This window comes from Protopterus annectens, chromosome 2.part0, assembly GCF_019279795.1.
Source record: "Protopterus annectens isolate FY-2018-M chromosome 2.part0, PAN1.0, whole genome shotgun sequence".
Lineage (NCBI taxonomy): Eukaryota > Metazoa > Chordata > Ceratodontiformes > Protopteridae > Protopterus > Protopterus annectens.
The window spans coordinates 1,355,872,276-1,355,899,068 of NC_056728.1; the positions used below are offsets into that span (position 1 = coordinate 1,355,872,276).

Below are 26,793 nucleotides of genomic sequence, written 5' to 3' on the forward strand. Positions count from 1 at the left end.
TAGTGCTTACCACTCCCACTGATAAGCTAGAAGGCTTCCCTCCAACACAGAAAGGCTTGGGGGGCTCAGAAGCTTACAAACAGTCCTGGATACAGCAAGTCTGTATCTGGACTAGATAAGTTACAGGAAAGGCAGGAAACAAGCTAGGAATTTTTTTTTTTTTTTTTTTTACAGAAAAGCAGTTAAAACAGCAGTAAGTACAATTCAAATGCAGTGCAGGCTAGCACACGTGTATCAATATTATGGCAAATACAGTTTAATTAAATGCAATTAAATTAACAAATGACTAAAAAACAAGTGCAGAAGGCATTAAATTAGAAGGCTACTAACAAGCAGTAATAAGTGCAGAGTAAGAACAACTGAACAGATAGCCCACAGAACAGCAACTAAGACAGTTCCAGTAAGAGCAGCTGAATATATATATATATATATATATATATATATATATATATATATTTTTTTTTTTTTTTTTTTTTTTGAGGGAGGGAACACAGCAGGATTAAGAGGCTACAGGGAGTGTCCTTCTCAAATGCTCTCGTGGTACACAGTAGGAGTGCCTGAAATCATAATATGATCTCACTGCACTCAGTTGACTGAGCAAATGAGATAGGCCCAGAAGGAGTATCCAAATACAAACTTACAAGTTGTGGCAAGGTTTAGCTCACTAGAGAGAGTGTCTCGCAGTGACTTGTATTTCTTTAGGTGGAGCATGTCCATCAATTCTGAGTTGGACATGGCTTTGTAAGTCAGGCAGAGATCACCTCTGAGTGAGCGATATGCAACTGAGTACAGCTGGAGTTTTTCCAGTCGGGCTGCATAGAACATGTGTTTGAGGCCAGTAATCCTCTTGGTGAGGTACTTTTGTAGTCTTTCCAGCTGTTGGAAGTGTCTTGTGAGGTACATCCCAGATGGGGCATTGTACTCTACGATGGGTCTGATGAGTGACGAGTGGAAGTGCACTATAACCTCTTTATTTCTAGATGCAAACCCTTTAGTAACTAGATGGGCTACATAGAAGGATTTCCTAACTACTTTGGCAATATGATTGTCAAAGGAGAGATTACTATTTACCTGGGTCCCCAGATCTCTTATTACCTCTTCTGTATTAAGGGGGCTGCCACCTATGTGGTAATTCATGGGTGTTTTATTTTTCCCAAACAGGATGACTATGCATTTTTTGGCATTTAGCTTGAGACCATGACTTTGCCACCAGGTGTTCATCTCGGTAAGGCCCTTTTGGAGAATGTCCATGTCAGCAAGAGAGTCAATTATGGCTCTCAGTTTGCAATCATCGGCAAACTTTGTTAGCCATAGTCCTCCTGTGTTTGCCTGTACTTCTGAGAAGTATATGCTGAACAGTAGGGGTCCCAGGACTGAGCCTTGTGGGACACCACTTGTGACTGGTTTAGAGTCGGACCTGGAGCCCACTATTCTTACCGTGTGAGTTCTGTCTGTAAGCCAGTTGGCAACCCATCTCATGACGTAGGGGTTTATGTTCAGACTGGTGGGTTTTTCTATAATTCCCAAGTGGGGAATGGTGTCAAAAGCCTTGGCAAGGTGAAGGTAGGCTGTGTGGACTACCTTCCCTTCATCTATGGCCATGGTGACTGTCTTGAAGAAGTCAACCAGGTTTAGTAGGCATGATCTGCCCATAACAAAGCCGAACTGGGTCTGGTCAAGTGTTTGGAGGTTCCCAATGTCTTTGTTAATGAGTTCCATGATGATGCACTCTATAGCCTTGCAGACCAGGCTAGTCAGGCTTATAGGGCAATAGTTACCAGGGTCAATTGTGGCCCCTCCTTTGTGGAGCGGAATAACCGTTGCTGTGCGTCATTCTATGGGCACATAGCCTGTGGAGAGGCTGAGGTTGAACAGTGTGTTTAGGTGGGGGGTTAGTTAGTTCTGTAGTTCGTGCAAGACGCAGCCTGGGACACCATCTGGCCCCACTGATGCTGTGCTTTTGGCTTTTGAAAGGGCTGTTTTCACCTGTGCATCTTTGATTTCCAGGACACTACATATTTTCGGTATTGTTGTGGGCCCTTTTGGTGATGAGAGGGGGTAAAGTTTGCACTGAATCTATCTGCCATGATGTTGGCAATATCAGTGGGTTCAGTATATTTTGTGCTATTTTGCACTAGCTCAGAGCATATCTGCAAGTTTCACTTAGATTCTTGACATAGCTAAAGAAGGCTTTGTGGTTATCTTTTGAATCCTTGGCTATTTTTCTTTCGAAGTTAGCCTTGGAGGATTTTATGAGGGACCTTAGATTCTTACTGATACTGATCAGGGATGTCTTTCCTTCTTGGGATTTGCTTTTTTTCTGAACTAGTTTCCTCTTCCTATTGTATAGCCTGTTTATGGCAGGGTTGGTTTTGCTAGGGATAGCACAATCCATGCATCCTTGTAGGTGCTCATAGAGTGCATTTGTAAAGGTTCCTGCATTTTTCACACTGTTATCCTTTAGCGTGGGGGGCTGTGAAACTTACCACCTCTGTCTTACGTAAGGTGAAGTTTGCTATAGAAAAGTTTTTCACTGTGGTTTCCTTGGTTGGAGGTAGTGGTGTGGTGTGGACATCCAGAGTGATTAGTTTATGGTCTGATCTAACCAGTGACGGGTTGACCTCTGGTGTGGAACACCCGTCGTTCATGTTGGTGGTGACCAGGTCCAATATGTTTTCACCTCTGGTAGGGGAGTTTACCAGCTGATCCAGGGCATTTGACTTGATAAATTCCAGGAAGCGCTAGACCTGGGAGTTTGTACTTGAGTAGTTTTCCCAGTTAATGGTAGGGTAATTGAAATCGCCCAACATCAGGGTGTTCGGTAGGACCTTCATGTTTTCCAGTGTCTCCAGAAAGGCTGAGTGGTAGTCATGGGTCATGGAGGGTGATATGTAGTAGGCCACAATTTGCATTGCAGATTTGCCTTATGTTAGGTGCACATGGATGATCTCGGAGGTATCATGCTGCACCACTAACCTGCAGGTGTAGGTATCCTTGATGAATATGGATACACCCCCTTCTTTTGTGTTTCGATCCATGTTCTGTAGCCGAAATATGTGGTATGAGTTGTAGCCCGGTAGTGCTGGGGTGCTCTGTGGAGCCTTGAACCAGGTTTCAGTTACTGCACAGATGTCGATGATCTCCATACTGAGGAGTGCTTCGAGCGCATGCATTTTGAGATTTAAACTCCTGGCATTGAGTAGCATAACCCTCATTTTTTGTGGTGTTTACGGAGGTGGGTTTGACTTTTGAGCCTTTTCTAAAAAAGGCACTATGGGGGCAGCAAGAGCCTTGGCCAGTATTCAAAAGCCTAGGGGTGACAGGTGCAAGCCATCTCTTGCGAAGCAACGAGACCTGTTGAGTATGTCATCCCAGGCTGACAGACACTGGATCCCCTTTGAATGACACCAGAAGCTTAGCCAATTGTTGAAATTGATAATTTTTTTTCTTTATACTGCGGTATCATTCTTGGTGAGGGCAGGATGCTACTCAGGGTCAGGGTCATACCCGCCTGGGCTACATGATCAGAGAGCTCTTCCAGGTCTCTTTTCATGTAGTCCAGGGAGGTATGTCTCAGGTCATTCACACCAACATGAACAATGACAGAGTCATAATTGTACTGGTTCTGAAGTGATCTCAGTGCTTGTGTTATGTGGTGGATTCTGGCTCCCGACAGGCAGCTAACAGTAACCTTCTCCTTGTCCAGCCTAGTGAGAGGGACATCAGAGTGCCTGACTATAGAGTCACCTATTACTAGTGTGTTAGGTATGTTATTTTGCCTTAAGGGCTATGATTGTGTGGCACACTGATTTTGTGTTTTATGTGTTGTCTGGTTTGTGACGGGAGGCGCAGGTTTTTTGGGTGTCTGCTTTGGAGGTCTGTGATGCTTTTGCAGGTTTTTATTTAGAGCCTCCGAGTATAATTTTGTGTATTTATGTGTATTTTTTGCCAATGCTGGTTTAGTATGTTTATGTGAGGCTGGAGGTGTGGTGCAAGTGTTAACCTTCTCCTCATGACTGCCTGTTCCAGTCTTGGAGTTTATCTATAATACTGGAGTGGTAGTGTGCCAAATGCTTTGTCCATTTCAAGGTAGGCATGGCCTTGGTGACCTTCACAAAGACGTCCACCAGATTGGGGAAGCAGAACCTGCCCTTTTTAAAGCCAAGCTGGGTCAAGTCTAGAGTCTGGAGATTTCTTATTGGTAATCAGGTCCATGATTATCCATTTCATAGCCTTGCTTATGAGGCTAGTCAGACTTATGGTTTGGTAGTTTCCTGGGTCTGTTGATGGTCCCCCTTGTACAGAGGGATGACTGTTGCTGTCCTCCACTCTACTGGGACAAAACCTATTTGGAAACTGTGGTTAAATAGAGCTCTGAGTGGGTCTGATAAGTCCCGTTTCAGACTATTTAACAGGCACCTTGGGATTCTGCCAGGGCCCATTGATGCTGCGTTTCTAGCTTTGGAGTGCACAGTGACAACCTGTTCTTTTGTGATAACCTACCTGCAAAGGAAGGGGTATTTCATTGGAAGTAACTGGAGGTGATGAGGAAGTGAAATTTGAACTGAATTTATCAGCCAGCAGGTTTGCTATTTCTACTGGCTGAGTATAGGTAGTACCATCTACAGCCAAACTCGACACATTGTTGAGAGTTTCCCTCAAGTTTCCCTTAAGATTTTAGACATAACTAAAAAAATGTCTTGTGGTTATCCTTTGCTTGGGAGGCTATTTTAGTCTCATATTTATCTTTTGAGACGACTAAATCCTTGATTTACCTGGTGAGACTAATCAGAGATTTTTTCCTCTTACTTCTAGACAGGAATTTCTTCCCCCTGTTTTATAGTCTTTTATGCCAGGGGTCTACCAGGGTGACTTGTTTTTCTGTCTAGACCTGAGTTTAGTTCAGTCAGCTACTGCCATTTCTATGCAGTTGTTTAAGTGGTTGTACTGGGCATTCGTGTATACTTATACATAGTCCTCTGTGTTTTTGTGGTTAGGTGGAGCTTTAAAATGATTTATGCTATCACTTAATAGACAGTAACTTGCTGTGGAAAAATTCTTTAGGGTTTTAAGGTTTGATGGGGCTTCTACCATTACATTTATTTCAAAGAAGACTGATTTATGAGAAAGTGTTGGGTTATTACAGCTGCTAGTGAGAAATGAGAAGGATTGACCCTTGCTTTTGCATGTGCTTAGTGATACATATACCCAGCAGTATATAGCACCTACTTCATGCTGCATTTACTGAGCTGGCCATTATCGTTCATCTTTCTGGAATGAAAAATTACACTAGTTTGATTGGTGTAGTTACAGTAATACCAGTGACCCCATGACAAGGATTCTTTTGTAGGCTGATTTAAAAAATATGTTTACATTTTTCATTTCAATAACCCCCGTCTCCTAAAGCACATCTACTAAAATAAATAAAATAGGGCCAGTCATCGAAAGTGCTCTGTACATCAAAAAGATTTGGTATGTGAATGGCTCAGTGTGTTAAAAACTCTTTTTAACCTTGTAACTGTCAGCCCTAAAAGACTTGGTTTATTTTCTAAAAAGTAGAGCTAAGGGAGCTGCCAGGTAGGTAGTAGAAACAGTTATTTGTTTTGCCTGCTGTGAAGTAACTGTCAAGTTTACTGTTGATGTTCAGTGCAGTTTCTGTGTTTCATTTCCTTAAAGTGTAGACTGGTATATTTGACTTGCTCACTTTGCATATAGAGCTATGGAACAGTTTGACAAAGTTTGTCTAGATAACATCACTTATATTGGATATTTCTGGAAATGTTCCATCTGCAGTATACTATCACGTGATGTGTGTGTTTTTAACGAAGTTGAAAAATCCTGTAAAAAGTGCAGTTATCTTATAATGGTTCATGCTGAGAAGAAAACAGCATTCAAATATATTTTTGTACAGCCAGAGCTTTGATTCAGTTTATTATTGAAGAACAACAGGTATATGTCACTAATACCATGCGTAATACCGCTGATGAACAGCTGAATGCAGTGTATAATTTGGGTGGGCAAAAATCTCATATGGGGTAGTGTGGTAGTTGGGAGAGTTGCTTGTCAGCTGGAAAAGTTAAATGTAAAAAAGAATTATCCTAGAATATGATGACGATGATGAGATCACATCTAGGCCTAGTTACTACCTACACAAAGAAACTAAGAGCTCAGTTAAGAAGGATACAAAACACAGGGTGCTTGGGGGGCTGACATGTGAGGAAAATCAACCTGCTGGAATATCCTGGAATATACAAATGATAGCATTGTTGAGACTCCTGGCCCCCATATGTACTTTTCGGTTAAGGGTTGCTTACTTAACAAAAGCATTCTCAGCAGAAGTAACATAATGCGATTCTTAGAGATCTGTGACTTCATGCTGGAAAGTATTAAAACTTTCCTTCCACACCTTGTGGGATCACATACCACTGTACATTCTCTGTGGCGCTATAGATTGGGACTTGTCAGTTGGGGTCTTTGTAAGCTATTCAGTTTCAAGCCAAGACACTCTAACATAACTGTAGTTGGACGAAACAATGATATTGAATCTAATGAAGCAGAAATTATTTTGTGAGGCTAAAGAAATAAACTCTTTTGTGAATATAGGGTTAAACTTGAATTTTCTAATATTTTCCATCCCCAAAATTTGGGGAAGGACTACATAAAATTGCAAGTACTGTGTGTGCCCCCCACATCCCTTGTAAATTAAATAGGATCTATATTAGAACATCAAAGTTTTGAAACTTTGAATGTTCTAAGATTGACCCCTATTCAGTGAACGCTGAAAATGTCGAACATGCAGAACAGCGAATGTTTTCCCAGGGAAAAAATTTCCTGCTCCGAAACACATACACAATACACAAGCACATCAAACAAACAGCAATCCACACACATACACCTAAATTCCTACATCTAACCCTACACTAAACTGTACATACACCACTAGCTATCCACTTACGTTAACCCAAACCCTAACCCTAAGGTCCGTCACTATCGCACACTCACCTCACCCACGCCCTAACCCTAACTCACCTACCCCACCCTAACCCTCACATCCACACATTCGCACACTTACCTGACCCGCACACTAACCCTAACTCACCTACCCTGCCCTAACCCTCATGTCCACACAATCGCACACCTACCTGACCCACGCCCTAACCCTAACTCACCTACCCCACCCTCACCCTCACATCCACACAATCGCACACTTACCTGACCCGTGCACTAACCCTAACTCACCTACCCTGCCCTAACCCTCATGTCCACACAATCGCACACTTACCTGACCCGCGCCCTAACCCTAACTCACCTACCCCACCCTAACCCTCACATCCACACAATCGCACACTTATCTGACCCACGCCCTAACCCTAACTCACCTAACCCATGCCCTAACCCTCACGTCCACACAATCACACACTTACCTGATCCCGACCCGTAACTTTCCACCACAGTGCTGGAAATAGTGAAGCCACAGTAATGACAAACCAAATTCTTTCCCTAAGAAGGAATTCAGTGTTCTGCAGCTTCGCTATTTCCATGTTCTCTGACTAGGGGTCGATATTAGAACATTCGAAGTTCCAAAACTTTGATGTTCTAATATAGACCCAATTAAATATACCAACTCCAAGATCACACTACAGTGGAAAAAAGTAAATTCCCTAATCTCATTGTATAGCGATTACCATACAGAATGTAAACATAATGTCTAAATCACTTACCTGTATAGCCTAAAAACGCACACATATTGGCAAAATAAGTACTTTTACCCGTACTCACTTCTCCCAGCACTTCTCAGAACATTAACTTAACTGCCATGAAAGCAACAAATTCATATGCTTACATTCTGTATGGTGATCATGTTACAGTGTGGTTAGGAAATTAACTTTTTTCCACTGTAGTGCAATCTAGGAGTTGGTATATTTAATTTATGGGGGAGTGTGGGGTGCAGGGGGGCCTGCCCCCCTGCAGAAACATAGTAAAAAGTGTATTTCTTAGTTTGGTGTTGTTATAGGTGGAGAGGATGTTATTTACATGTGCGTTGTACTATCTTGTACCATTGTTGGTGTTTTTTCTATTAGTTAATATGGCAGATAAAAAAGGTAGTCCGGAGTTTAAGAGGTGTTCTGATTGTGGACACAAACTGCCTACTTCTGAGGCACACTCTTTGTGTGTTTATTGTTTGGGAGCTTCCCATTTATCTGTTGAACCACCTTGTACTATATGTGAAAACTTTTCTAATAGAACTTTGTTAGAAATGAAAAATAAGCTGATACTGAAGGGACTTCTAAAATCTCCCTTTTTAGGGGCTATTTCTGGGTCAGAGGTCTCAACCCATCCTAAAGCCCATAAGAAAATGGATGTTTCTACTAAGGCTAAATCTTTGCCTTCATCCCCGGCTGGGGACCCTCATCAACCATATCCTAAAAAGGCTAAAATTTCGGCTCTGGAGCTCTCTCAGTCAGCCCCATTGCTTTCGGTGCCCAGACCTTCGGCATCGAGGTCATAGATCAGGGTAACAGAATAAGGTAGGCAGTTATTCTAGATAAACTGTGAACAGGAACTGAGAATTTGATATCACGTGATAAAAAAGGGTTACATAACATTTTCTTTACTATGGGAAATCAGTGCACTAAAACATTGCGAGATCCGCCCCTAACCGAAGACGCAAAATACATGCAACTACAATGTTCTGATAACGTTAGGTATTATACGAAATGGGTTAACAAATATGAATTTGATGGTAAACTAGATAAAACTTCACTAGTTAAACTCCTTAAGCAGCTTAAATCTGATGCAGGAGGTCAGGCAAAAAAGCAACGTCAATTAGGCATTCCTCAGGCACACAGGTGGATTGAGGAAGCAAATCGTAGAGAACAGAAGCTGAAAAATTCAAAAACATTATTTTTAGACAAAGAAGATAATAACTTGGTAATAGCGACAGCTCCTCCTCCTCCCTTGCCCCCTCCCCTATCCTTTTCAGGATATGAAGCGAGTGAACAGGCTAGTCCGCCTCCGCGTTATCCTGAAGTCTCAGCAAGACCACAGCCATTTGTTAGAGACCCTATTGAAACTAGGTCCCGAACACGTAAAACACATAGGGACACAGAATCATATCAAATAGAGAGAAACCTACAGGATGAGAGTGAGGAAGAAATATGCCCACTTATAGTAGTTCCAAATCCTCAGGCAGGACAGGAAGGGCAAAACCCAACACTCTTAGTATATAGACCATGGACACCGGAAGATATCCGGAAAGCTACTGAGGGAATCCCCCATCCGAGAGTTAATTTTATGAAATTTTTAGAAGATTTACAAGGCATGAGGTTGAGTTACCACTTGAATGGGGAAGAAGTAGAAAAAGTAGTAAGACAAATTATAGGTCCAGATTGGCACATGATTTGTGGCACCTGGAATCCTCGTAATGCAGAGCTTAAACCACTCCCACATAGTGACGCAGAGTTAGACAACAGAGTGAAAGGTCTAACAGACCGAATCTCTGAGAAATGGAAACCTAGAGCAGATTGGACTTGCATTAACCAATGCATACAACAGGAAAATGAGACAATAGATGGGTACTATGCTAGATTATTTGAATGTTTTAATAATCATAGCGGTTTGTCAGTTCCTGAGAACCAAACGAATGATTCCCCATATGAACAACAATTGAAAAATGGTGCCAGAGCCATGGCCTCAAGCTAAATGCCAAAAAGTGTATAGTCATCCCCTTTGGCAAAAAAAAAGTGCCCACAAATTACCACATAGGTGGTAATCCATTAAGTACAGAAGAAGTAATTAGGGACCTGGGGACCCAAGTTGATAGCAGTCTCTCATTTGACAACCACGTGGCCAAAGTAGTTAGAAAAACATTTTATATAGCCCACCTAATCATGAAGGGATTCACATCTAGATCAGGGGAGGTCATCGTGCCTCTTTACTCATCCCTCATCAGGCCCATAATTGAGTACAATGCCCCTTTTGGGATGTACCTTACCAGACACCTGCAGCAACTGGAAAGACCCCAAAAGTACCTCACCAAGATGATCAAAGGGCTCAAACAGATGCCATATGCTACCCGGTTAAAGAAAGTCCAGCTCTACTCAGTGGCATACCGCCTGCTCAGAGGTGATCTGTGCCTGATGTATAAAGCCATGTCCAACCCGGAATTAATGGACATGCTGCACCTCAAAAAATCCAAATCCCATCGAGCTACGCGCTCGAGAGACTTGAACCTCAGCACTGAAATAAATAGGACATGCTGGAAGGACAGATTCATAACCCAGAGGCTCCCTTCACTCTGGAATAAAATCCCAGTCCAGGTTAGGCAGAGTCCCTCATTGACTCTCTTCAAGAGGAATCTTGATGAGTGGATGGGAGATCGTAGGTTTACCCTGGGTATCACTTCTGTGTCACTGTTAGACAGAGGCACAGTATACTAACCTCGAAAAAGGGCATAGCAAAATTAATTTAAAATGGGTGGTGAAAGCCAAACACACTCTGGCTAGGCTTATAAATGCCCTAGGGCAGATAGCCTAGTAGGAACCTATGAATCAAAAAGTGCATAGTCATCCCCTTTGGAAAAAACAAAGTACCCACAAACTACTACATAGGTGGTAGTCCCCTAAATACAGAAGACATAATAAGGGATCTGGGGAACCAAGTAGATAGTAATCTCTCCTTTGATAATCATATCGCCAAGGTCGTTAGAAAATCCTTCTACATGGCCTACCTAATCACAAAAGGGTTCGCATCCACATCAAAGAGGTCATTGTGCCCCTCTACTCATCACTCATCAGACCCATCATAGAGTACAATGTCCCATTTGGGATGTACCTTACAAGACACCTGCAACAGTTGGCAAAGACCACAGAAGTACCTCACCAAGAGGATCACTGGCCTCAAACAGATGCCCTATGGAGATCGACTGAAGAAACTCCAGCTTTACTCGGTTGCATACCGCCTACTCAGAAGTGATCTCTGCCTGACATACAAGGCCATGTCCAACCCAGAATTGATGGACATGCTCCACCTAAAGAAAACCTTATCCCCTCGAGGCACATGCTCTAGGGATCTAAACCTCACCACAACAATAAATAGGATGTGCTGGAGGAATAGATTCCTGTCCCAGAGACTTCCCATGCTTTCGAACAAGATTCCAATCTACATTAGGCAGAGCTCCTCGCTAACACTCTTCAAAAGAAACCTTGACGAGTGGATGGGAAACAGAACGTTTACCCTGGGGATCACTTCAGTGGCTCTGCTGGACAGAGGCACAGGGAACTAATCTAAGGGGGTGGCGAAAGCCAACACATTCTGGCTAGGCTTATAAATGCCTTCGGGCAGATAGCCTAGTACCTACCTATGAACCTATATCTATCTAAACATGTCACTCATCTTGAAAAAACTCAGACTAAAAAGATCATTAAAATAAATGAAAAATAAATTAAATGATAAATAAAATAAATAATAATATAAATAAAAAGATCAATGTCATTAAAAATCTTTTTCTTTTTTTTCAGAACGGAGTAGCTGCTCTTTCTCTGTAGTCAGCTCTTATAGATGCCTCTAGGGAGACCTGTGTCTAACCTTTTGAGCCATAAATGATCCAACCCTCTTTGTTTTTCTATTCCTTTATAGAACAAATGTGACCTGAAATAAAGAGTTAAAGGAACTCAGTCTTCATCAGAAAATAAATAAGATACATTACAGTAATAGATTCATATCTGAACTTATCCACTACATGTCAAGCAGAGTTGCACTCTTGCCACCTTCAAGGTAAACTTAGGTAATTAGAGAGACAACCTAAAATTCCCCCCATGTCTATCTTGTATTGCTCTCTTTGTGGCTGGAGGAAACTTTTTCAAGAGGGATTTTCACTAGGCTTGTAATAGACCACAGATTGATTGCATAGTATTTACTTATTTGCCGATTAAATGCCAAAATGGTTATCTGACTTGTATCTCATCAGTGCTAGATAGCATGTCATATGTTGATGGCAGTGGCCATCCCTTGCATCTACCAACCAGCCTGATTTATCAAGTGGGCAGACATATTTGGTTTAGGCTTTGAATCTCTCTGAAACTCTTAGCCCAAGAAGAAAAACTAAGTAAAAGCTACTTCTGAGGAACATAATTCCATATGAGAAATACTCCTAAAGGGGAATCCTCATACTTAGATGGACTTTAATCTGAAATCTATGCCAACCTTCTCGATAAGAATCCTGTCTTTTTCAGGTTATGTTTTAAATGAAGCATTATCATGGAAATGTCTTTATTTCATAGAAGAGCATTTAAATATGTGTCATGTATAAAAAAGGAAAGGTATCTCACTTTGGCATCATGCCAAAGACAAGTAACTCAAAAAGTGATGCAATGGTGCAAAAAAAATAAACCAAAAAAGGCATCATCAGGGTTTCTGGACTCCACATAGTTTTATTTAACACAAATTGTTAAGTGCTTTCATCAGTCCAGGTTGACCATCAGAACAATTACTCTCAACTTTCCAGATTTTCACAGAATGTCCAGACTTTTGCCTCATATTTTTGATATGTCCTCACAAAATTGGTGGTTTCTGTCAAATCATTAAGGGCTGAAGCTCTGTGGCCAGCACTCCTCTAGAGGTGTGTATGGGCCATCCTTGAAGGCTGTAACAAAAACACCAATAAACTAGGAACCTCACTGGAAAGGCAGCACAGCAGAAGGAAGCAAAACGTCTAAAGAAGTTTGGAGATTGTTCTAAATGAAAGCACTTACAATAAATGGTTTTATACTGATTCAACTTGTTTTACTGAGTTGCATTTTCCAGTATTGGTTTATTCCATTTTGCTTCCTTCTGCTGAGCTGCCTTTCTGTCTGGACATTCTGTGAAAATCTGGACAGTTGAAAGTAATTGTTCTGATGAAGTCAACTTGGATTGATGAAAGCGCTTAAAATTTGTGCTAAATAAAACTGTGTGGAGTCCGGAAACCCTGGTGGTGCCTTTTTTGGTTTATCATACCAAAGACAGCTATTTACCATCTAGCTGTAAGACTTTACCTTAGGTTTAAAAACTCAAACATTTGCTAACATTCTAATTAATTTGCAATGAACAATGTGTATTTTTATCAGGTTCATGCATTATAGTGTGTGTGTGTGTGTGTGTGTGTGTGTGTGTGTGTGTGTGTGTGTGTGTGTGTGTGTGTGTGTGTAGAATAGAAAGATGAGTCATTCAATAAAAAGTCTGAAAGGTGAAACCAGGAAGGCTAGAGAGAGAGAACGATAGAAAGTGAGGGAGAGATTAAGAAATCTATCATGTAATGATATGACCTGTAGGTAGAGCCAAAGTGACCTCAGGAGAAGGAGTACTTATATAGAAAAAGAATGAAAACTAGAAACAATAGAGCTCTTTGTCTCACACTTTAGAGGGATAATAGAGGTATGCTGGTGGGGGCTGGGTCCATTGAAGCTATACAAATGGGAGCTTGATATCCAGGAATAGGCTTTTCCAAGAGAGTTATACAGGTGGGGAACTGATACCAAGGTCAAGGTCTGTCCAATAGAGATATGCAGATGGGGGCTTGATATTCAAGCAAAAGCATGGCCAAAGTAAAAGTTAGAAAGAGATAAGACTCATCTCAGGGAGGGGTTGGAATACCAGAGAGGCCAGGGGGCCTGAATGAAGATAGACTGAAGCATGACCAGAGACACACTGTAGGCTCGAACAGACTGTATATTTAGTATAAATGGAACTGAAGAAAACAGTGAGTTGTTGAGCTTTAGTGAACATTAAGCTCTATTGTGCAAGTTTTAGAGTTATTATATAGCTGAATGTATTTCAGACAGTTGTCAGACTTGTACATTCATGTAGCAAGCTTGTTTCAGTAAAGGCATGATTTAATTTATAAATGTAGTCTTTGTGTGTTATGTGAATATCAAACATTGGCAATGCAAAATGAAAAATGCATTTATTTGAGTAAAACTCCCTATGGTGTGGCATAAGAAGGCCTCAAGGCACACAGCAGTGGAGACTGTGGACATAATTCAATCCTACACTGTGATTCTTGCAAATCAGGTTAATTTGAACTGCAGAGTATGCATTTAAACGGTGACTTTACAGAAAGAAAGTGTATAAAACTTTTCTTTAAGGATGCTGCTGAGAGTAGTAGTTACAGTCTACCTGAAGTTAATTGGCTGAATAGGACTCGTGCATACCTAGAGTGAATGGTTGTGTGATTTGTAGCATCTGTGTTTATAAATTCACTGTGTATTAAAAAAGATATATATATATATATATATATATATATATATATATATATATATATATATATATATATCTATAGTTGAGAAGAAAGTAAGTTTATTTTGTTTTATTTTCTTGACTAGGCTTGAAGGAAAGACGTGTATTAAGAAGTCAGTATGCTGATAGTTTCCCCAGTAAAATGTTTGAAACTGTACTATACTTTATTGTAGCAAATTGAATAACAGTGAGTATGCTAAAGTTGCAGAGGGGTGGAAGAATAACCCCTACCCCACAAGCCCATTGTTGAAAAAAATCTTAACTGAATGTTACCTCACCTGTATTTTCTGAAGAATGTTAGTGTCTTCAGGCATGTATGAATTTGTGTGTGTGTGTGTGTGTGTGTGTGTGTGTGTGTGTGTGTGTGTGTGTGTGTGTGTGTGTGTGTACATGTATATCTTTCTATATATATATATATATATATATATATATATATATATATATATACCTATCTATATATATATATATATATATATATATATATATATATATATATAGACAGAGAGAGAGAGAGAAAGAGAGAGAAAGGGATTAGATTGAGCTTCTAATTCCTCAGAAACCCATAAATATTTATGATTAAACTTTATCTCAGATGTACACAACAAACTGGAAAATGAAACTCAAACCAAAAGCTGTAGATGGAATGAAGGAGCGAACACAATTCTTTGTACTTTCCTTCAAATTTATTCTTCATGAACTTCTTCAGAAAAAGTTACCCTGTCAAAACACACCTCTTATAAGTTACATCACACATCACATGACTTTCATGATGCTCTAAATTAAAGGTATAAAATCATACCATAAAAATAAAAAACTGTCTTATTTTCCAAACAGCTTAGAATGTCAAAGCTTCATAAAAAATGTCTTAATATAAAAACATGGTCATATTATTGTGATTTGAATGTTATTTTAGTGCTAAAAAACACAATATTAATACATTTGTTCAGACCAGGGGCTCTGTCTGCTACCAAACTGATCTGCCACAGTGACTCCTTGCATTCTAAAATCAAATTGGTGTTCCCTATATAATCCACTTGTTGAACATAATCTATGACTGAAAAGGTTAACTTTGTAAAATTGACACAGTGAATAGCATGCCTAGCTAAATCATTCAATGATAAAGTCCTTTTTCTTGATAGCAAGTGTGTGCTCATATATTCTATGCTTTAAACATCTGATGGTTTTTCCTATGTAGTAACTAGGATAAGAGTCACATACTGCCACATAAACTATGTTTGTACTCTCACAGGTAAACCGTCTGTGGACCCAAATAGTCCTTTAAGATGTGTAATAAATGTACTAGATGTATTGCTTATATACCTACATTGTTTACACTTCCTACAGGAGAAAGTATCACAAACACTGTTCACATCAGTCAATGCCCACCACCACCCCCCCACCCCACCATTTTCCAAAATGTTTTTGATGTTCTTAATTTTCTTATAGGTGAACTTGGGTTCTACACGTACTACCTTTATGAGTTCCCTATTCCCCATCAAAACCTTCCAATTTTCCTTAATTATGTATTTGATGACACCCTTCTCATTGACAATGGGGATGTGGAAATAAATAGTAAACACTGTGTTGTCCTTCTTTTTCCTGTTGTTACTTATGTCACCAACCCCCCCCCCCCTCTCCGATGATAGGTTTGGCAGCATTTTGTCTCAGAATAAACACTTCCTTGTGTATATTGGTTAACCAAGCCTTGTCATACCCTCTTTTTTCAAAAAAATGTGTCAACATGATAACCTCTTGAAAAAAAGTGTCATCATCAGATGTAAGTCTACTGAGGCGAATAAATTGCCCCTTAATCACCCCTTTTTTCATATGCCTAGGGTGTAAGCTATCTCTGTACAAATATCAGTTGACAAAACATCTTTCCTATAAATCTTACAACAGTGTTATTGGACATGTGAAAAGTGAAATGTATGTCCAAAAAATTGATGGTCCTACCAAAGCTTCCCACAGAAAATTCCAAAAAGTCTGTGGTGTGATTTAAGTCCCTAACAAATGACTCGAATTCACTCTCATCACCAGTCCACAGAAATATCAAATCATCAATAAATCTTTGATATAAAATAATGTGGGACCTTTGTGGATGTACATACAAATATCTTTCCTCCCACATGGCCATTACAGGGTTGGCAAAGGATGGGCCACCCTTGTCCCTATAGCCACCTCTGAGGTCTGCTTATAATATCTTTGGTCGAAATCAAAAAAATTATTGTCAAGAACTGTACCCCTATATCTGCAAACTGTCTCTATTTTACTGTGTTTAAAGTCAGTGTACCCATTAAGGTGATCTCTCCGACATTCAATACCAGCATCTTGATTGATACATGTATACAGTGATTTAACGTCTAGAGATGCAAAATAAAAGTCAGCATGGGTGAGGTTAATGTCCATCAAAATTTCCAAAAAGGTGCCAGGAGTCCCTAAGGTACGATTTCACTTTTTGCACTATAGGGTTAAGTATGTAATCCAGCCATAAAGAAACAAGGGTGGTGTGATGGTGATTATGTGTACTGAAGATTATGTTAAAAACATTGAAGACATGTTGGTAAATGATACAGCTTATTCTGTTGTAGATAAGAATGTAATTAACAACAGTTTTTTGAGACTTAACACTGATCTTTTTGACATGTTTTGCCAGGTTAGTTTAGATCATAACACATATGAATATTTGTTAGTGAAACATCCCAGTATGGGACGTTTCTTTGAGATACCCAAAGTACACTAATCAGAAACAATTCCACCCTTTAGGCCCATTATTTCAGCCAAGAGAACTAAGACAGAAAACATTTATTTATGGCTGGATTACATACTTAACCCTATAGTGCAAAAAGCAAAGTTGTACCGTAGGGACTCCTGGCACCTTTTGGAAATTTTGAGGGACATTAACCTCACCCATGGTGTTTTTTATTTTGCATCTCTAGATGTTAAATCACTGTATACATGTATCAATCAAGATGCTGGTATAGAATATCTGAGCCATTACCTTAATGGGTACACTGACTTTACACACAGTAAAATAGAGATGGTTTGCAGACTTATGGGTATATTTCTTCACAATAATTCTTTTGAGTTCAACCAAAAGTATTATAACCAGACCTCAGGGGTGGCTATGGGGGCAAGGGTAGCCCCATCCTTTGCCAACCTTATAATGGCCATGTGGGAGGAGAGATATTTGTATGTACATCCACAAAGGTCCCACATTATTTTATATCAAAGCTTTATTGATGATTTGATATTTCTGTGGACTAGTGATGAGAGTGAATTTAAATCCTTTGTTAGGGACTTAAATCACACCACAGACTTTTTGGAATTTTCTGTGGGAAGCTTTGGAAGGATCATTAATTTTTTGGACATACATTTGGATTTTGACACGTCCCGTAACACTTTTGTGAATAAGATTTATAGAAAAGATGTTTTTGTCAACCAATGTTTGCACAGAGATAGCTTACACCCTAATATGGCATATGAAGAAAGGGGTGATTATGGGGCAGTTTATTCGCCTCAGTAGATTTACATCTGATGATGGCACTTTTTTCAAGAGGTCATCATGTTGACACATTTTTTTTGAACACAGAGGGTATGACCAGACTTGGTTAACCAATATACACAGGGAAGTGTTTATTCTGAGACAAAATGCTGCCAAGCCTATCATTGGGGGGGGGGGGGGGGGGGTGGTAACATAAGTAACAACAGGAAAATTAAGGACAACACAGTTTTTACTATTTCCTTTCCCCATCCCCATTGTAAATGAGATGGGTGTCATCAAATACATAATAAAGGACAATTGGAAGGTTTTGCTGGGGAATAAGGAACTCATACAGGTAGTAAATGTAGAACCCAAGTTCACCTATAAGAAAATTAAGAACATCAAAAATATTTTGGAAAATGGTGGTGGGGGCACACTTCAGCATTGACTGATGTGAACAGTGTTTGTGGTACTTTTTCCTGTAGGAAGTGTAAACAGTGTAGGTATATAAGCAATACATCTAGTACATTTATTACACATCTTAAAAGGACTATTTGGGTCCACAGGCAGTTTACCTGTGAGAGTACAAACATAGTTTATGTGGCAGTATGTGACTCTTGTCCTAGTTACTACATAGGAAAAAACATTAGATGTTTAAATTGTAGAATATATGAGCACACACTCGCTATCAAGAAAAGGGACTTTACCAATGCTTTAGCTAGGCATGCTCTTCACTGTGTGAACTTTAAAAAGTTCACCTTTTCAGTCATAGATTATGTTCAACAAGTGGATTATATAGGGAACACCAATTTGATTTTAGAATGCAAGAAGTCACTGTGGCAGATCAGATTGGTAGCAGACAGAGCCCCTGGTCTGAATTAATGTATTAATATTAAATGTTTTTTAGCACTAAAATATCATTCAAATCTCAACAATGTGACAATGTTTTTATATTAAGACATTTTTTATGAAGCTTTGACATTCCAAGCTGTTTGGAAAACAAGACAGTTTTTTCATGATTTTATACCTTTAATTTAAAGTATCATGAAAGTCATGTGATGTGTGATGTAACTTATAAGAGGTGTGTTTTGAGTGGTTAACCTTTTTCTGAAGAAGTTCATGAAGAATAAATTTGAGCGAAAGTACTAAAGAATTGTGTTCACTCTAAGGTTGCCACCTTTTCAAATGGCCAAAGTGGGACATTTTCGGGACACACATCAGATTTTACAGGCCGACACATACCCATGGTCAGTACAAAGGATAGAACTTAACTTTTATGCCTAAATAAAAGCTTAATCTTGTAGCAGTTGAGTTGCTTATTCTGTTTCTTGTAACATTTAGGTATTTTAGATACAGAAATAACTATTTTATGCAACTATTACATAAAATATGGGACATAATTATGTCCTACAATTTCAGGACATTTGCCATTTTTAATATGTTTTGTCAGGACACAAATGCCCAAAGAGGGACTGTCCCTCGCTAAGTGGGACAGGTGGTAACCCTAGTTCACTCCTATATTCCATCTTCAGCTTTTGGTTTGAGTTTTATCTCAGATGTAGATTGCTGGTAAATTCTCCATTTCATTTTACTTTTCAGACAGCACTAGGTTAGACCGCCCTGTAACCTCACTGATATTTGTCCCGCAGTGAGAAGCACAAGCTCACCCTACTAGACAGTCTGATAGGGCAAGAAGTAAGTCAACTCTGAAAGTACATAAACCATCATTCTTTGCTAATTATTCATTAGTTTCTATATCCAAAGCAGTTGTCTCCTGTATTCATGCTTAATATTGATATCTTACATTTTCATTTCAGGTTATAAGGTCACTTCATTATTTACCATATATTCCACATTGTCTGAATATATTTGTAAACAGTATAATTCTAAATGGTGAAGGCATTATAAATATTTGAGATAGCTTAAATCTTCATGAAGCAGATATCATTTCTTAATGGCTTAGCAGAGATCTTGTCAGCAAATAATTACCTGTCCAACAAGCTAATCTGCACAGTGCCCTATTAGCTGGATAAGTTATATAACAAGAAGTAGGTATATTACCTTCCCCTCATTAGAATATTTTTTTCTCTGAGTGATGCACACTTAAATTCTATCAACTTTGAGTTTGCAGGCTTTCAAATTAAGTTGATTCAAGTATTCACTGCAGTTTCTACACAAAAAGATCCTAGAGTGTAGAGACTGTCTCCTTAAACTGCATCGCCTTCTTTCCACTCTTCTCTTTTACAGTGAAGAATAGTAACCACTTGTATTCACTGGGATGCTATAAGATGCTTGATAATGTCTGATAAGTATACTGTTCCCTTCTCCTTACTTCTGCACTTGCACATTTCAAACTCTCCCACTCTGCATCTCTCTTTGTCTTTATATAGATTTTGGAGAAGACCTCCAGTATTGTTTTAGCCTGCTATGAACTGCATCTGTCTTTCTTATGTTCACCAGGTATCTAAAAAGAATGATAATAAATTATTGTTTCCTACTTGTAATAGCTCATTTACTTTATCCAAGTATTGTATTAACCTTCCTTATTGCTATGTCTCATTGTTTGTTTACTTTTAAGTTATCAGATATGACTTTGTCAGTCTCTGTTATAATCACAATGTTGCTACTGTTATTGTTCCACATTTCTCTTCTGATATAATCATTATGCAAATTAAAGACTCTCACTCTGATAGGAAATAGCATATCTCACTGCTTAAAATCCCACAAAGATTTCAAGTCATTCAAATGGCTATGCTAGCATGCGTAACTTATCCAGCACAAACTGTCCTTTATCGGCAACCTGCTTAACAATATTAAACAGTCCCTCCCCTTAGATATACAGAGCTGAAAGCAAATGTATTTCTTTTTACACTACTCAGTAATATTAACAGACATGTACTTGGTTTCCCCACCTCTTTTTTTCATGGCATCCCTTCTAAAAACAATTGTACTAAACATGCATCTTAAATAAATACACTTATACTAGCACTGACATTTTTTCATTACAGTTAACATAGTATCACTGTGCCAAGATATGAGCTCCTTGCTGACTTATAGTCTTGATTGTGCAGGGATAATAAGCATTTAATAACATTATGTGTGTAGGAATAACAACATTGCAATAACTTTACTTAACTTTTGATACAACACAGAACTGAACTGCATCAGGTAAGCTAACCAGTTTCGATTTGATCACAATTAACCAGGCTAGTTCCTTGTTTTAGTGGAGTTAATGTAGTCAGTTAAGTCTACTATAATTAATTTAGACTGCAGATGCAAACAGCTTATTAAGGGTAATCATTTGAAATATTGGGATCCGGTAAAGTGAGTCCCAAAATACAGAAAGTGAATGGTCGAAAGAATGGACTTATGTATAGCAATTCTGAGATGCCTTTTCTCAGAATATTCCTTTTTCTCCAAAGTACGGTGATCTCAGAGTTGGTATATATAAGTTTTGGGGTGTGGGGAGCTTGTCCCCCACATGGGAGAGTGCTGGGTGGTTGCCCTTCTACAAAAAGAAGTTTTAAGGAGAAGCATAATTTTCAAGATTTGTTCTCCTCCTGTGTTTTCGGTCTATTTTTTGGGGGGGGAGGAGCTTGTTGACACTGCATTTTAAGTGACATTTCAATAGGGAGTCTTTATTTAGAACAGCAGAATTATCTCTTTTTAAAATTCTACCCATAACCTCTTTTACTCCATCCATATTGGGTAAAAGATGTGGAAATTCAGGAAATACTTTTTAAAGGTCTTGCTGTTTGTGATTTTACATTTATGAAACAGAATTATAACACTCAAACTTCATATTTATTTGTATTTCCTCAAATCATGAATTTTATTTCCCTCAACTGAAGCTCCTTGCTAACATAAGACTCATGCAATTCATACTTAATCAAGCATTTAAGTTCTCAGAAAGTATCTAACTTAATTACTAACGTGCATAGACTTAACCTACCAGTTTAACCACTGACAGACCCTGTGAAACATGCATAAAAATAAAGAGCTCACCAAGGCTGATGTTGCAGTGATAAGTCTTACATGATAGTTGAAAGTTAAGTGATAACCATAGGGATTCAGTACTACCATAAGTATACTGTCTGCTCTTTTTAATGTTAAAAGCCTATTTAATGAATATGCTTATCTCCTATCTCAAGATGTTTGTATCCCATTTTTGTTCAAGTTCCGTGTTACAAATATTCATCACACATGACTAGTTACAAAGTAATGTCAGACTTGACAGAGCTCTGTCCTGCCAAATATCTTGTAATACCTTTACTGAAGAATAAACATTAGCTGATATCCAAAACAAACAAAAAAGATATAACTCTAAAGCAGCAGTTTGCAACAACTAGATATTGTGAACCTGTACAGCCTTCTAAGTTGCATTACATTCTGTAACTGTAAACTAATCACTCATTTGTTCATCCATTCATGCAGTGCAGAGCAGCCATAGCCAATCTTGGAACTTAGTGGGTTTGAATTAGAGACACTACCCTTGTATAAGATGTCAGCCTATCACACAAAACAAACATACATTCACTCATACATGGCACACACTCTTATAAACAAGCAATTTGGAGGTTTGCCAAGTCAGATATGGTATGTGTATGGGATGTTAGAATAAACTGGGTCACCCAGTAAAAACACAGTTTGACACAAAACATATATGTAGACTGCACACGAAATGTACCACGCCATATTAGGCTGCTATGATTTTTTTTACCTATATAGGTATTTGTCTGATTTGGATGAAAGTTACATTTTAATATGGCAACATCCCATTCAGTCCTAAGTAATCTCTATGTCTCTACTTTTCCTCATGCTGTTAACATCTTCTCTTTCTCTGTCCCTGTCTGTCATTGTCTGGTTTTATTGCCTGAGGTCAACAAACTCATCGCTGTTGTGAATGACTTTCCTCCTTACCTCAAATTTATAGTTCAGGAAGAGTGATATTATTCCAACTTACATGCATTTCAAAGTTATAATATATTTCTAGAAGAAATTCTTAACTTCCACCACTGATCATTAAATTTTTCTCCCCTTCTTCATCGTTATGAATATTGCCTGCCTTCCTTCCTCCCTCAGTCCATGAAAGTGAAATAGGGTACTTACTTAATAAGGAACAATAATTAGATCCCACAACCATGTAGTCTAAGTTTTAGGCATTAAACTGGACGTTCTTAGCCAACGCAGCTGTGTGTTTTTTCTATAGGTCTGTTAACACAAAGTGCCTTTTTATTGCTGTCATAGTTCTCACATGCCTTATTTCATCACTTTACTAGAAGACATAGAAAACACAAAATCAGTCAGTATTAGTACATAGATGAGTAAAATTATAGTAATTCTTATTTTGTGCTCCTCTGGGGAGAACACTATCACAGCAAAACTATAGTGAGCATGCCAATGGCATTTCTAATTTGACTAGTGCTGTGTCTTCATCAATGCATGCTTGCAAAATGAGCCTATCATTTCATTACATGATACTGCACCCCATGGTGAACTCAGGTAATTGAACTCAGGTAATTGAGTGTTATATAAAATAATTCACACTTATTTGGTAAAAAATGCATCAGGACAGACCTGCCTGCTTCTTGTTTATAAACAAATCACCTCATTATAGAGAGATGTCAATGTGTTACAGAAACTAGAACTGAACTGAGTAGTGATGCATGGAGTACATCTATTTTCAAGCTGCATCTGGAACTGCAACATTGCACAACTTATGGAGAACAGGTGTGCTACTTCCATCCATGCTCTATTTGTGTGCTAATAAGAGTGATTTTGGAAACACCTCTGGCTATGACTTTAGACCATTAAATAAGAAATGTATTTTGATACTTTTTCCAATCCGATATATCTTCATTATTTTATAGTAATGGATGGCTTATGTTTTTTTTTTCGGCAGATAGTTTCACAAAAAGAACTTAGAACATTACTAAATGGCAGACAGAATTCATAGATACCAGAAATTAATTTCTCTAAAGAGGCACAAAATGGCAGGGTGGCACATTTGATATTTTACTTAGTGAATAATAAAGCATATTGTTATTATGGCACATGGTGTAGATACCATATGAAGCCCATGGTTTGCTTTTGTAGCTATAAAATGATGGTTGAAAAATTCAACTGCCTCCTTTCAGTTCAAAGAACAGTGGCTTTGCATTATAGTTAGAGCTGATAATGATTACAAATTTGTTTTTGTTAGTAGTTTGATTTATTTCATAACAGATATCTGGCAAATCAACATAGAACAAATCTGTTTGTTTTATATATTTAAATTCTCTTTTTAAGTATTTTGTAAGCTACTGAGTCCTTCTGAGGTGGTGACCAAATGATAAAAATCTCAGAATGAGTCACTTTATATGTTTATAAAAAATGGTGTATTATTTTAGAATGGGTTGAATTTCTATGGCAATTAAATCTAAAACGAAAAAAAAAGACTGCCTTTACCAACTTCATGGCAAAAAAAAAAAAAAAAAAAACAGACCTGTTTGCATTAGATAGCTTGTCTCTTCAGAAACAATAAACAGATTTAATACTTATTTATATTTGTTTTTGCATCAGCGTCCTGAAACTCTCTACATTTCTTTTACAGGTTAAATATGATTTTTTGTATGAACAGCACTATGTGAGTTGTTTAGAAGAATGGAAAAAGCCTCTTCATCAGAAAATATATTCAACGTTTATTCTTGTGATACTGTTTCTTCTCCCCCTTACAATAATGGTTGTGCTGTACAGTAAAATTGGCTATGAACTCTGGATCAAGAAAAGAGTTGGGGATGCCTCAGTGCTTCAAACCATACATGGAAGTGAAATGTCCAAGATATCGAGGTATGTACTGTGCTAACTTTACATATGAAGGCATGTGCCCATACATGTATAATTATACTCATACATGTATTTGAGTGTGAATATGTGTAAAAACGTGTTCTACTTTGTGTAAGCAATAATATTGGATAGGATGGGCATCATGGTGATATATGAACTTCAGTTAAACTGCCTCTGAAGAGCCATATTGTCTAGTATGCCTATCACATATATGCATTTGTTTTGATTTTTCTACGCTGTTGATGTTATGAAGAACAAAAAGCTAAGAGATGTGTTTCAAAAGCTAAAATTCCATCCTTAATCAAATATATTTTACAATAGTCCAGAATGGTATGCATATGTCCTGCCTAGTCTTTTAGTCTCTAACCCATTGCATAACAGTGTAAAAATGAATGTATGACAGCGATAAAACAGAATTATGTAGTTCTAAAGCAGCCACAGAACCTGGTGTAGTGTTAGGCATCAGACTGTATATGAAGTGCTGTTCTACCCTATACATCTGGTTATGTTAGCAATCACTGCATCTTTATCAACTCTTACTGTACTTTACAAGTCTGACCAATATGTACCAATCCTAGAATGGCTTTGCCCAACTGCTCATGCTGCAACTGTTTGAATTTCATGTGGATGGCATTTATTTCTGTTACTCCACTGTGATGGTTACTTCATTGTCTTTGTTGTGCACCCCTGGAAAATAACTGTCAAGGCTGTGCTTCTTGGTAGCCATCTACTTCTAAATCACCACCAGTGAGAAAAAAACATTCAACCTAGCCTTTGATTGGCAGCAAAGAAACATAATTTCTTGTAGTTTCTGCTGCTGCTGCAGCAACTTCTTAAAAGATATTAATCTGAACCTGCTCGTAGTGTAGAGCCAGTCAGGAGATAATACTGTTCTGACTCCTAGAAGACTTTGCTATGTTAGCAGTTCATAGCTGATCTCCCTGACCTCCTGTGCTGACCTGGCAATATAAACTCCTAAACATTTTCAAGACAGTTGAAGGGGGGGGGGGTCAACGGACTACCGAGCTAGCAGGACTATAACAAATCAGAAGTGTTACTGTCTTTGTTGGATTGGCTATATCCTATTAAATGCTCAAAGTCTTTTGGTACCTCCTAGAGTTTGGACAAGGTATCCTGTGAATGACTGAAATAAACTAAGATGTTATTGTCGTTGTTGTTGCCAAACTCCTTTGTCCCCTTTTTACATAGGGTTGGTGTGACACATCAACCTTAGTCAATGTGACCAAACCATTTCCAACTAAACTAATTTTTGTGTTGAGCTCCCCTAAAAGATATTCTATTAGATTACTATCCCGTATAGCCTGTGCTAAAGCCACCATTGCAGTTGCAAACAAAAATTAAAGTTAGGAAGAGACAAAAATCGTTAGTCCCTTTTTTTAATTTCTCCATATCTTTTGGGTTTCTAATACCATGATGGGAATGGACCCCATTCCTAAGTCAAAGTACAATTTAAGTTCATGAAATTAGTATTGTTTGACTCTTTGATGTTAGCCAAAAGTGCTCTTTGCAGCACCAACAATGTGCCCACTAATGGGTCTATATTACATGATCTAATAGTCAAATGTGAGTACGTAATAATCGACCCCTAAATATTGAACCGTCAGAATGTCAAACGGTTCAATGGAGATCTCCATATAGTGCGGACATGGAAGTTTTCCATTGTCTGCACTGTAGTGTGATCTCGGAGTTGGTATATTTAACTAGTGGGGGGTGTGGGGGTTCAGGGGCCCCCTGCTTAAAGCATTTTAATGGTTTCTTTGGGTGTTTTTTTTTTTTTTTTTTACCGTTCAACATTATGGCGTTTCAATATTTGGGGGTCAATTATTACATGTTTGAATATTTGACTGTTCGATCACATAATATAGACCCCCCCCAGTAATTACTCCTTCTGTAATTCATATGGAGTTACATGTATTGGTAGCATATCTAAATATGATTGTAGAATCTTTTTTACAAGACCCATTGCTCCTGCTACTATTGGAACTATCTGGGCATCTTTCTTCCACATTGCTCTCATTTCTGCTTGCAAATCCTAATATTTTATTATAACTTTGTGTCTCTCTGTACGCAGGACACTGTAATCACTGGGTGTGGCGATTTCAGTAATCAGTGCTATTTTGGTCTTCTTTTCTTGGTCCACTATATCTGGTTTTCTACCATCTATCTTTTGAACTGTTGGTAATGGATGATCC

At 38.5% G+C, this 26,793-nt stretch overlaps 1 protein-coding gene across 1 annotated transcript in view; it reads left to right on the top strand.

Moving 5' to 3' along the window:
* Positions 1–26,793, top strand: part of QRFPR (pyroglutamylated RFamide peptide receptor) — a 527,635-nt gene that overhangs the window by 333,719 nt on the left and 167,123 nt on the right. Inside the window, exon 4 of the mRNA XM_044061535.1 lies at positions 24,348–24,583. Coding sequence (XP_043917470.1) covers positions 24,348–24,583 — 236 coding nt within the window. The remainder of the gene's footprint in view (positions 1–24,347; positions 24,584–26,793) is intronic.